This window comes from Stigmatopora argus, chromosome 16, assembly GCF_051989625.1.
Source record: "Stigmatopora argus isolate UIUO_Sarg chromosome 16, RoL_Sarg_1.0, whole genome shotgun sequence".
Lineage (NCBI taxonomy): Eukaryota > Metazoa > Chordata > Actinopteri > Syngnathiformes > Syngnathidae > Stigmatopora > Stigmatopora argus.
In genome coordinates, this window is record NC_135402.1 from 9,415,853 (window position 1) to 9,428,088 (window position 12,236).

Sequence of the window (12,236 nt, forward strand, 5' to 3'; positions counted from 1 at the left end):
AACAGTAAAAAGATGTTTTATTCATTCCATTTTTATATAAATAAGGTACATTACACCCTCAGCCATACACATAACACATAAACACCACTCGAAGTTAAACAAAGATTTTAAGTTGATGAATGATTGAATGGGCGCCAAGAACCAGGAGAACTGAAGCCCAGGAAGTATTTTATCACCATGCAGTACCACCGATTGCCACTAGAGGTTAGCTTTAAAATATGGCAATCTTCCAGAGTCCCACTCTTAAACCGCCCAATTGACTTAAAGTCCATGGTAGATGTATGAAGAGGGGTTAGGGTTGCCAGGTTAGGGCCCATGAGGGGGTGGCTGAATGTTGAGTTCCTGTCTCAGGTCCTCCAGGTTCTGCTCCCAACGCTTCTCGTAGAAGACGCTGAGGACGCAACGGGCCTGTTGGCCATTCCGCACTGCCCATGGGCCCAAAGAAGTTACCAGCGACTGAAGGCGACTGGAGGAAAATTGTGGAGGGGATAATCAGTTCGATTCCTGATATGCACCAGGGGATTTAGATAATAATTGATTGACTGGCAATATGTGACTAATCTGTACCTGGGATTGAGCCGAAGAGGTCCCAGCAGAGCTCCAAGGGCACACATAGGAAGTCCGGTCTGAGCGGCTTCGAACCATTTCACAGCCACTTCACCTAAAGACACATGCAGACACATTGTTTTCCCAATGTTGCTGTATGCTGATATATACCGTATTGGCCCGAATATAAGACGACCCCCTCTTTTTAAAGACTCACGTTTGAAAAAAGACTTTTTGAACACCAAATTCAGTTTTTATACACAAAATAATGACAGTACATCTGAAACAAATGATTATAATATATTCAAGAGGAAAAAACATGTTATTTATCCTCATTCAAACCATGCCAAAACTGTCTCACAACTTAATATTTGAACATTTAATAAGTAAACTAAAGTCCTTATTTATGTTGACCACTTATTTGTTGATTACGTATTTATTGATTATTTATGTATGCACTTCATTGTGAAGCTTTAAATCTAATTATACTTGTATAATGACAATTCAGGCATTCAATTCAATTAACATCAGTGTTCAGCATTCGCTTTAAAGGTATCTGGCGCCATCTAGCGATGTGAATGGGCACAATGTCTAGACCCCGATTTTAAGACGACCGACACATTTTCAATGCAAAAAACATCGTCTTATATTCGGGCCAAGACGGTATATTAAAAAAATGAAATGACAGACATTTCGTCTCTATGCTGACATAATTATTGTCACGTAAGGTACGAAGTGTTTATTTGGAGAGCAGAGCACAACTTGCAAGCAATAGAACAAAATCGGAGTAAAATTTGACTATAACGTTACTTCCTTCCGCTGTAAATGCAAACAAACCAAATATTCCTTACACAAATGTGCTATATAACAACGTTACATGAAGCGAAGGTAGAATATGACTATCAAAGTTAGCAGGTCGTATTTATTGTAGCTACGGTCTGCATGTTCAACTTCTAACATGCGCGTTACACCAAAAATACCATTAGGCGGCGACAAAGCACTATGAATACAAGCAAGCAATTAGGACTTTTTTGGCACTGTTTACCGCTTGGTTCGGAAACGGTACAAAATTGTTGCCGAATATCAGTACCCAAGCTTTTATATGTTTATAAGTATACACAAATTATCATTAGTTTCTGTCTCTTCTCCAGCCGTAATGACCATTAAATGATAGGGAAATTGTTTTGAATGTTATTGATCATATTACAATGTTAACATATTTTTAAGGGTTGTTTTCTTCCATACCGTCTTGTTTGCAGAATTTTAAACTCTATTATCACAGTTATTTGTCAAGGGTTGACTTATTGTGAGTCTCGCGACGAACATACCTCTCGCCGCGCCGCGTTAGTGGCGTATCGACTGTATGATCATATTTATTTTGTAAAAAGAGTCACAGGATGTTTCCAGCGTGTGGTAAGGAATTTCCTCTATGTAGGTTACGTAATCTCGCTTCTCGAATTACACAGAAGTTCTAGTAAAATAACAAAGGTGCGAAGGAGGCAACACAGTACAGCAAGTAGCATTAGAAGTAATTCAATTCAATTATAAATAACAAAAACTAAATAAGGCGCTTTCTGACGAATGACAAGTGATTTTCTTCAAATCACTCTTCAGTGCAAAATTCACGTTGTAGTTACATGAAATAAATGAAAGACAACTGGCTTTGTCAATTTCAACACCAAGTTATGGAAAATTGTAAATGTGATTTAGCATTAGCATTACTTCTTACCGAGCATGTTAGTGGGCATTCCCAGCAAGGTGTGCAGCAGATCATGGACCTCTCGGTATCTCTGCATAACGTAGGCGAGCTCCTCGTTGTCTACGAATTTCACTGCGGCCCTCGAGTCGGGGGTCACGTGCTGAGGGTCCAAGAAAACGTGTTAAACGCTGGCGACACTTTAGACCCGGATAATCCTCATCTTGCGGCTAGATTGCGGCTTTTGGTGTTAAACATTCTGACGATTGATTATTTTGAAGGCCTGTCAACTCACCACTCAAGGAGTTGTTGTTCTCCTTATGTATACTATTGTTGAAGTATTAGTCTTCCATTATTGGTGAAGCTAACGTTTTGAAACTTGGTAGCTTTGTAGCATAGGATAGTATCTATTGATCCTTGGAGGCTGATTTTTTAATTGATTTAATTATAGGCTCCAATAGTGCAGTGCCTTTAGCCTGTCGTGTGATGTATTGCATGCTAGTTTTGCTAGCTTGCTTTTGTTGTCATAACATTTACAGGGCCATCTTCACTTTTGAGTTAAACTTGTTCTCAGGGCAATTTGAGTAAATTTATTTGAACTTCAAACTTTTTTACGCACACTTGAATGCTTGCAAAACAAAATTCGGTTAAAAAATGGTTGTAGCAAGTTTCTGTTCATAACGTGTGGTGGGAGTATTTTAAGAAAATCTCATTAAGAGTGTGTTTTATGTGAAACATAAAATGTTTTGATGTTACTCTTTTTTTCTTTACAAATTAGGAATAACTTACATTATCTTCCAGAAAACGAAGGTATTCCCGACCCAAAGTTCCCTCGGGTAAGGACGCCATCTTTTGCAAATCGAGTGTGGACAGACGGATCCTGGGCCTTTCCCTGCAGGTTAGAAATGACAAAATCTATTTCATGTGGACAGAAGGAAGCATTTCAGATGTCTCGTCGACTTACGTGAGAATTGTATAACCCTCGGGGTCGTTTCTCATGCGGTCCCTTAGGTTTAGCAAAGCCAGGTGACCCGTCGATTCTCCGAGCACTGCGACCATATCTGCAAAAAGCAGTTTAAGAGTGTAATAGGCTTTTTATGCATTTTTAGCTTTTCCTGATGATAAACTGCATAGTAGAAATACATTTAAATACTTTAAATAAAGAAATCATTTAGAAATATATTTATTTATTCAAAACTATCCCCCGCTAACTGTTATTCATTTATGAAAATTAAAACCAACTTTTCAATTTCCTCTATTTTGCGTATCCTGCAATACCTTTGCTGAGCAAGTAAACAACAGGTTGAAAATTCATATTTTTGGAATATGGGAGGCGGTTTAGTCACGGAATGAATAAAATGAAAAGAAATTCAAATTTTGCGTGTAAAAGTAAAGTGAAACTGACGAGTGGAATTCTTTGAACGGAAACGAAAGCCTCTGACTGCTTGGTGGCTGTCAAAGAAAACTGAATATGATTCAATGAATGTTTCAAACAAATTCAAACTGACACGAACAAAACCTCCTGCAAAAGCTCCCCCCTAATGAAATGCTCAAAATAACTGGTTATGTACATTATACACTCATATGTAAAGAGGGAAATTTTTAACTGGATTAAAAAATTAAAGTGGCGGGGCTAAAAAAAATGTGTATAAAAACTGAATGGAATGATGTGAAAGTGCCAATTTTCAATGATTTATTCAAAATAAAACGAAGATGAGCAATTTAAAGTTAGTTGCTCACACTAGGAATAATTCTGATGTTTTTCTCACCATGTCTGTAGGGGTTCCACAGCGCGGCAACCCCTGAGCCCACCGCCAGCAAAACCTTCTGAACCGGCGAGGTGGGGATGTGACCGGAATAGAGTTCTTCATTGTGATGACTACCTGTCCACTTGCTCCTGTGACTGACACATGCTGCAGAGACAAAAAAACTACTTTTGAGGGACTAGAAACCACTTCTTATGTCATAGATCAAGGGTGTCAGACTCAGGTGGGTTCGCGGGCTGCTTTAACGTCAACTTGATTTCACGTGGGCTGGACCATTTTAGATTTAATATATAGATTTTTTTTTAATTATAAATGGATTAAAAGAACTGGATTAAAAGCCCTGAATATTCATTTTTTAATAGATCGAAAACAATGTTTATTTTAGCTTTTTTATACATATTTTTAGATTTTACAAAATGATTTTTGAGCTAAAAACACAGAAAAAAATGATTAAAAAATTACAATTATTGATTTAAAAGGGGGAAAATCAGGAAATTTAATATACATCTATACTCTTCATTTTAATTTGATCCTAAAAACAGAAAGTCGGCACTCATGATTTACTTTCCCGGGCCACACAAAATGATCCGGCGGGCCAGATTTGGCCCCTGGGCCACCACTTTGACACGTGTCATAGATTTATGCTGTATTTGTAGCATAACCTGGTGACGAACAGAGGTTTGCTGTCCTGCTCTTTTATTTCAAAATATGAAATGCAAATCACACTTAAGGCATGGAATATGCAAAATAAGTGTGAAAAAAATGCAGAGGAGGTCATTATTTCCAAATTCTGAACTATTGTTTCGTCGTGACACATTAATGAGATCAGCTTCGCTGGGGCAAATGATCCAATTGCATTCAAGTGGTTAAAAATTATTTATTTATTCACTAATTATAATTTACAATTCTCTATTTTAAAAAAAAATACACAATGCAGTGGCGGAACAAAATTCCGTAGGGGCTGTGTAACCAATATTTGGAGCCAATATTCATTTGCAGTAAAAGTGTAAAAATTGGTGTAAAACAATTTATCTGCCTCAAATATTCCGTCGATTTATAATGCTTTGTGACCTTTTTTGTAGGTCGTCCATGCAGACGTAACGCAAAGTAGATGGGGAGGAGGGAATGACCCCTCCACATCATTTTACATACTACTGTCCTCTTCCCTGACCACGCCCCCTTCAAGCCCCCAAAGCCAGGTAAGACAAAACGCATAGGTATTTCGGAAAAACAATGAAATTCTTTTATACTACATGTCAGTCTGTGCTAAATTGTATATTGATTTTTTTATTTTTTATTTTTTGTTTTGTTATGAGATTGTTCTATACTGAATACGTTCATAAAAAATAAAGAAAATATTTCTGCTTGCGATCCATTTGGCAATGACAAATCCAGTAAAGGAAGATACAGGATGCTCGTTTGCAAATTATTTATGACGATTATTTAAAACAATTATAAGGCATGAAGCCAACTAATATCCCCAACAGTGCATTGTTAGCTGGGCTTCGACCTCCACCATGTCATTGGCGCACGAGTTATTAATTCACGTTTTAGCAGCCTGCCTCGTAATTTTTCCCATAGCACTTTCGAAAAATAAAGTGGCAAAAAAATCATACCGTTCGTTATCACGGTGGAGGTTTGGAAGCGTAGGTGTAGAAGCTGTTTTACCCATAGTTTGCCAATTCGGGTTCGCATTATTTTTTAAGCTTGATGCGCATGCGTGACTACTGCATTCTCCATCATATGTTAAATATATCAGACAAGATGTCTAAAAGTGAAGTTAGCGACGTATAAAATTAGCGGCCATCTTGCATCAGAAAGCTCTGAAGGTCCTACTGTATGTAATGGACGTAAAGCTAAATTTGCGGTAGGTTTCCTGTAGAAAAAAAAACAACAACTGAAAATTAAATAGATATTTCCATGTACGCGCTCTATTGATCACAATGTTAAAGTATTTATCGAATGGCACTGACGTAAAATGGTCGAGTGATGACACCTGTCCTCATTAACTCGCAGCGTCAAATATACATATTTTGTACTGACGGCGTGAACAGCAGACACGCGTTCGTGTTACCTGTTGGTGGAATAAAATATTGTCATCCATAGCTATAAAACCGTCAAAATGCTGAGACTGAAAAAGCACAAATCCGTATCTTAACAACCATCTGCTGGCAAAGACGTGAAATGCAACGAAAGTTAGAATTGCTACGTCACGCTGAAAAGTAGTATACAGTTTTCTTCATCGACGCTGCTTGTAAGTTGTAATTGCGTTAACCACAAAGTCATGTAACTACTTCTGCTACTAACATCGAGAACTGGTCGTACTGTAGGTTGTAAATACGATTCAAAGGCAGGACAAAATGGGTGGGTGTGCTAGAGTGACGCGAGTTTGGGTGGATTTCAAAAGTCGACTGAGACTACGAATTCAAGTGCAGTACTTCTTTTCGTATGTCCTCATAAAACTGGGCGAGTCTGACAACCCGGTGAGTATTTTTTCCCCTCCTTAGTTTCATTTTAAAGATCTGCGTGTGACAGAAGAGGATCTGCAGCGTAGCATATTGAGGAAAAAGCTAGAGACTGACTGTCGAGTTTATCCAGTTTATTATTGTCGTTTCATTGTTTGTCCTCTTCTGGGCTATGCATGTTTAAATTTTCTTTGATTTGACGCTGTATTTACTCATGAGAAAACACATTTGGAAGTTGGTGTCATGCTTTAGACTTCGTGCCCTTTTTGTAGGATTATTGTTACTTTGTCACCTTGAGTGTCTTATCTGGTTTTTATTATCAATGCATTGTTTATCTTGTCTTTGACCAGTGTCCAAACTACAACCCCGTGTCCAGTTTTTATTTCCTGGTTGTTGAACATTATGGAAATATAATGGAATATGGCCCACAAAAGAAGCTTGAGCTCAGCTTACGTTGTGTTAACCTTCTCAGTTTTAACGTTAGATGAGTTAGAGCACGTGTCAAAGTGGCGGCCCGGGGGCCAAATCTGGCCCGCCGCATCATTTTGTGTGGCCTGGGAAAGTAAATCATGAGCGCTGACTTTCTGTTTTAGGATCAAATAAAAATGAAAAGTATAGATGTATATTAAATTTCCTGATTTCCCCCTTTTAAATCAATAATTGTAATTTTTTAATCAATTTTTGTCTGTGTTTTTAGTTCAAAAATCATTTTGTAAAATCTAAAAAAATATATAAAAAAGCTAAAATAAACATTGTTTTAGATCGATAAAAACCTGAATATTCAGGGATTTTAATCCAGTTATTTTAATCCATTTATTAAAAAAAAATCTAATCATATCTAAAATGGTCCGGCCCATGTGAAATTAAGTTGACGTTAAAGCGGCCCGCGAACCAACCCGAGTCTGACACCCTTGAGTTAGACTCTAACTCAAGGGTGTCAGACTCGGGTTGATGTTTAGATGTCTAACACTCTAACTGTTAGTGTTAGACATTTAAACATCATTGCTCAAAATTTTATTATTTACATCAACATTGGACTATTGTTCAAAATTTAGAAAACAAAGCAGTTTTCTTCAGTACCAGGCAACAGTTGATATTTATATAAATAGACCAAACATTTTTAGCAATGTTATTTTTTTCTTAAAGTCACCGACCTTTAACCCAAGCAATTAAAAAGTAACATTTTCTCAATGTCTCTATTAAAAATGTTTTCTGTTGTTGTTTCAGATTGTCCATCCTTGGTAAGCACCAGGTTAATGGAGAAGAATGGCCAAGGTGTGGCTGGAGACCACCAATCCTTTACCAGGGTTTCCCCACAATGTGCTGTCTGTACCCATGGAAAATAAATACCAATGTCAGCAGTGTCTCCAGGTCCTGAGGAAGCCTGTCCAGGCTCAGTGTGGCCACCGTTTCTGCGTGCACTGCTTCAAGCAGCTCACCAGGTAGATTGCACTTCCAGACTGGCTTCCGTTCCCGCTCGGTGGCGGTGAAATTGTGAGCCCGTGGTTGGCTGGGATAGGCTCCAGCACCCCCCGCGACTCTAGTGTGTGGATAAGCGGTATAGAAGATGAATGAATGAATGAATGGGTGAACAACCAAGACTAATTATGTAATGCATAATCGGCTGTTGCATGACAGAATTATTTTGGTTATAGGAGACCAGCCGAGTGTAGGGAGATTGTCAAGCAGGATGCAAGGCTACAGCGACAATTTCAAAATAAAATAACGGATCTAGGAAATGTATTGATGTTTTGGGGGATTTTGTTACTTGGATCGTAAGTAGCGGTAACACTGCATTTGATTCAGGTTTGTTATAATAGGGAGACATGGAAAACAACCTAAAAATTTATCCACGGCAACCCACTCGTAACTGAACAAACAAATTTAAATTAACTTGGATTAATATATACAGACACACTCAAACATACGTTTAATGTAACTTTACACAAAACTGAATTCTAATTTTGTTTTAATCTTTTTTTACCTTCGTTCTGGCCGCGTTAGTTGTTTGCCACGCCTCCACCCTCACGTTCTCTATCGATGGACTGTTTGTTGTTGTGTTTCCTTCAAAATATTCCGAAAATGATGCACACAAATGTCCTCACAATAGGATAACGCATGACCACTTGCCAATGAGAAGTAGTCTTGAATGAGCGATCGCGGGAGCTATCAGGCTAAGGAATGAATAACAGCCTACCCACGTATTGATTGTGGGTAATGAAGTTTTATTCTGAGAAAGGGTTCCATTGGCTATCGGTGTTGTGTGCACGAGTATACTTCATTACCCAGAAAGCCCTCTTTTTGCCCGCGCATGCGCGTTGTGCGTTTCCTGGTCGATGCTAGGAGAAACTTGTCTGAATAAATCGTTCAGTGCTCGTAGATATCTGTTATACACGAAAGAGATGCGGCAAAAAAACTGCGCTACAACGATAAACAGCCTCATGTCATGGCCACCTGGCTTTCTCGCATCTCGAAATTTTTCTTGTATCTAGAGCTAATTATTTGCTTGAAATTTTCCTCGCATCTCGTAGGTAGAGCTGCTCGTATGTAGAGGTACCACTGTAATAGGGAGACATGGAAAACAACCTAAAAATTTTGTAGGTAGATCCATTCGTAAATAGAGGTAACACTGCATTTGATTCAGTTCTGTTTGAGTAGGGAGACATGGAATAAAACCTAAAAATGTTGTAGGTAGAAGCATTCGTAAGTAGAGGTACCACTGCATCACAGACTGAAAAGGTGCCCTGGAGTTGGTGACCCTTGGCCAGGGAATGTAACTACAAAATGTGGTTGTCTACGTTTTAGTTCGGGTCCAAAGCCATGCGAGGCCTGCCGCCAGGAGAAGATTTACGAGGAACCCACATCCATTCTCAACATCAGCGAGGTAAGCTCAAAAGGAACTGGACAGCGATGTTGCCCATAGAGAATCCTTCCTCCGCCATTTCAACAAAATGATCTTCATTCACATTCTGCCAGGCCTTTCCAGACAACGCGGCTGGTCGAGAAATAGCGAGCCTGCCTGCGCACTGTGTGAATGCGGGTTGCAGCTGGAAAGGATCCATCAAAGAATACGAGGTGAGGATTGATTTTTTTTTTTTAAAGTATATATATATATATACAGACGCTCCCCTACTTACGAACATTCAACTTACAAACAACGGTACATACGAACATGTCTGCAAATTGCGTTTAAGTCGAAAAATGTTCGTAAGTCCAATTTTGTATTTTTTTCCGAGTAGTGCTTCTTTCCGCCGCTAATAGGCCTGGCATCTACCTTCTTCGTTGCAATGCAGAAGTGCGTGAACGTATCTCCAGTGCGCAAAGAACCTTTTTCATTTGTATCATTAAATATCTTGTGCATCCATTATTGAATATGGTTGGTAAAAAGCTAAAGGCTTCTATTGAGGGAGTTGCAAGGAAGAGGCAAGCCATTTCATTTGAAACGAGTGGCAATAATAACGAAGCTTGATGCGCGTGAGAGTGGTGAGCGTTTCACGGGCATACAACTTGAATCGTTCGACCGTCAGTACCATTTATAAACAGAAAGATCGAGCAGCAGGACCCAAATATTGAACGTTGCACAAAGTTTGCAAATCAATTGAATGATGCCATACAGTGCTACCGCATCATTTATGATGAAAAAAATAAGAAAACTGTGCAATCGTCGTTAGATCGCTTCATTCGGCCGGTTTCTAATACATAAATCTCTCTATACAGTACTGTACATATTCTCTCCATTTTATTAAATGTTTTTTTCAGTACAAACCAATGTGTGTTACTTATACAAGCCTTAAACATACAAATGCACTTATATAAACCTTCAATATACTTATATAGGCCTTAAACATAAATTATAATACAAAATATAGCCCTGAATCAACTTACAAACAAATTCAACTTATAAACAATCGCTCGGAACCTAACTCGTTCGTAAGTAGGGGAGCGTCTGTATACATATTACTGTCGCTCAGCCATAGGTGTTCTGTTTTGAGGCTGAAATTCCCCTCCAGTCATGATAGCTTTGAATAGGAAGTGAAACTTAACATTCTTGCTTGGAAAGTCCCGCTCGCAACAACTCATTGGGAAAGTACCAGCACTGAGAGAAAAAAAAAAAAACATTGCACGGAGATCAAATTTCCTACTGATAGAAGGTTACTGCACTGATGTTTTATATTGAAACTCATTTGATTGTTAGGGAAGACTTAATATTTGTTTATGTTATGCACACTCAGGCATTTGTACTTTGTGCATTTGCAGGATTGCAGGAAATATTTTCTTGCAATTGTTGCTAATGCGGTTTTCACTGCAGTTTTCTCAAGACTATGCAAATGTTTGTGACCTCCTATTTTAACACTCTGTAAGGCACGCCCATACTTCCTTTTCAGTTAGTTTTTTTTTTTTTATTTCCCTGAAAATGCACACTTGCTTTACTTGATAGGGACATTTTTGAACCCGGGAAACTAAAAGTATAACATAAGACTGACTTTTTTTTTTTTTTTACACCTCACTCTTGATGAGTTTTTGCAACTGGTATTTGGTTTTGTGCATGAAAATTAGGTGGCATTATGGCAGGCGTGGCCAAACTATTCCAACAATCTGGTGTCTTACAACTGCAATCAGTGGATTGCAGTCAGGTGCTTCTTGTTTTCTACAGAAATCTCATTGTTTAAAGTGCCTTTGCTGGATGACGCATCTTTAGCCACACATTGACTTAGATTTTTCTCAAAATTGAGAATAAAAATGAGAGAGCCAACTGTTGATGTTGCAGCTTCTGTTGCAATATTGCCAGATCTATTATTTTTAATAGGTAAGCTCCGCCTATCCTCTCGGTCCAGCCCAAAGATGTTAAAAAAGTGCAGACAAACCCAAGCTGATTTCACCCATAGCATTAGCTAGCAAGTGGACGGACGTCAAAATGCTTTCCTTTTTTACTTTTGGTTCCTGTTGTATGAAAAAAAACAAATCCTGACATATGTTTTTACAATGCTTGATAGTCTTAGTCATTTTACAGGCGTGTATACTTGTTACGTACCAAGTTTTATTATTAGAAGTCAAAAGGGATGTCCCAATGGCATTTTTTGCATGCTTGGAGTCGAGTCTGAGTCAACAGATTTTGGCGATCTGCCTATACCCGTTCTGATTTCTAAGAAATGTATTAAAGAGGAAGAAAAAAATGTCTAAATGCCCCCCCCAATTTGAACAAAGCTTTGCAAAAATAAAGCCAAATAAAAGGGTTATTAGCGAAAAAAAAATTGGGGTGGGTTCTGTTGTGCAGCATAAAATAAAGTTGTGAATAAATTACGTTTAAATATTTGGTCCTCATAAATATACGTATATAAATAGTATATAATAGTCCAATGTGATAAATTGAGCTTTCTTGATTCTAAAGTTTTTTTTCCTTTTATGCTCTACTTGTTCTGAAAAGTCTGTTTCTCTATGGTAAATATGAATATGTAGTATAAAACATACTGTATTTATATTTTTTGCAATATACCTATGGATTATTTTAATTTATATAAGAAATGTGATCAAGTGAGCTTTCTTGATTTTGATTTTCTTGACGTTTAAACACGTATTTGGTCCTTGTAATTTAATGTATGTAAAAAAAATATGGCCCATTGTGATGAATTAAGGTCTTTTGATTGTGATTTGTTTTGCTTTCATAGTTTGTTTCACTATTGTAACTATAAATATATCGTATAAAATGTTCCATATGTATTTTTTTACTAATACACCTCAATCGGAATTATTTTAATTTATATA

General features: G+C 37.9%; 2 protein-coding genes across 3 annotated transcripts in view; one reads left to right on the forward strand and one right to left on the reverse strand.

Annotated features, from left to right (window-relative positions):
- On the reverse strand, positions 1–6,292 carry coq4 (coenzyme Q4 homolog (S. cerevisiae)). The gene is made up of 7 exons (XM_077622005.1): positions 5,625–6,292; positions 4,012–4,155; positions 3,207–3,303; positions 3,032–3,134; positions 2,276–2,405; positions 568–661; positions 1–466 (listed from the first exon to the last, which is right to left on the reverse strand). The coding sequence occupies exons 1-7, from the start codon at positions 5,701–5,703 to the stop codon at positions 307–309; spliced, it is 807 nt and encodes a 268-aa protein (XP_077478131.1). The 5' UTR covers positions 5,704–6,292; the 3' UTR covers positions 1–306.
- traf2b (Tnf receptor-associated factor 2b) overlaps positions 6,028–12,236 on the forward strand; it is a 13,496-nt gene continuing 7,287 nt past the window's right edge. Inside the window, exons 1-4 of one of the 2 annotated variants that reach the window (XM_077622002.1) lie at positions 6,028–6,491; positions 7,701–7,915; positions 9,279–9,357; positions 9,450–9,548. In XM_077622002.1, coding sequence (XP_077478128.1) covers positions 7,740–7,915; positions 9,279–9,357; positions 9,450–9,548 — 354 coding nt within the window. In that variant the 5' untranslated portion in view covers positions 6,028–6,491; positions 7,701–7,739. The remainder of the gene's footprint in view (positions 6,492–7,700; positions 7,916–9,278; positions 9,358–9,449; positions 9,549–12,236) is intronic. The other variant, XM_077622003.1, reaches the window with a different exon arrangement.

Bases quoted from the DNA above. Each gene is read 5' to 3' on its own strand.
- coq4 (XM_077622005.1), bottom strand. From the start codon at position 5,703: ATGCGAACCCGAATTGGCAAACTATGGGTAAAACAGCTTCTACACCTA. The intron at 3,304-4,011 runs GTGAGAAAAACA...TGCTTTTTGCAG, and splicing joins GTGGAACCCCTACAGACATG to ATATGGTCGCAGTGCTCGGA. The intron at 3,135-3,206 runs GTAAGTCGACGA...TCTAACCTGCAG, and splicing joins GAGGGTTATACAATTCTCAC to GGAAAGGCCCAGGATCCGTC.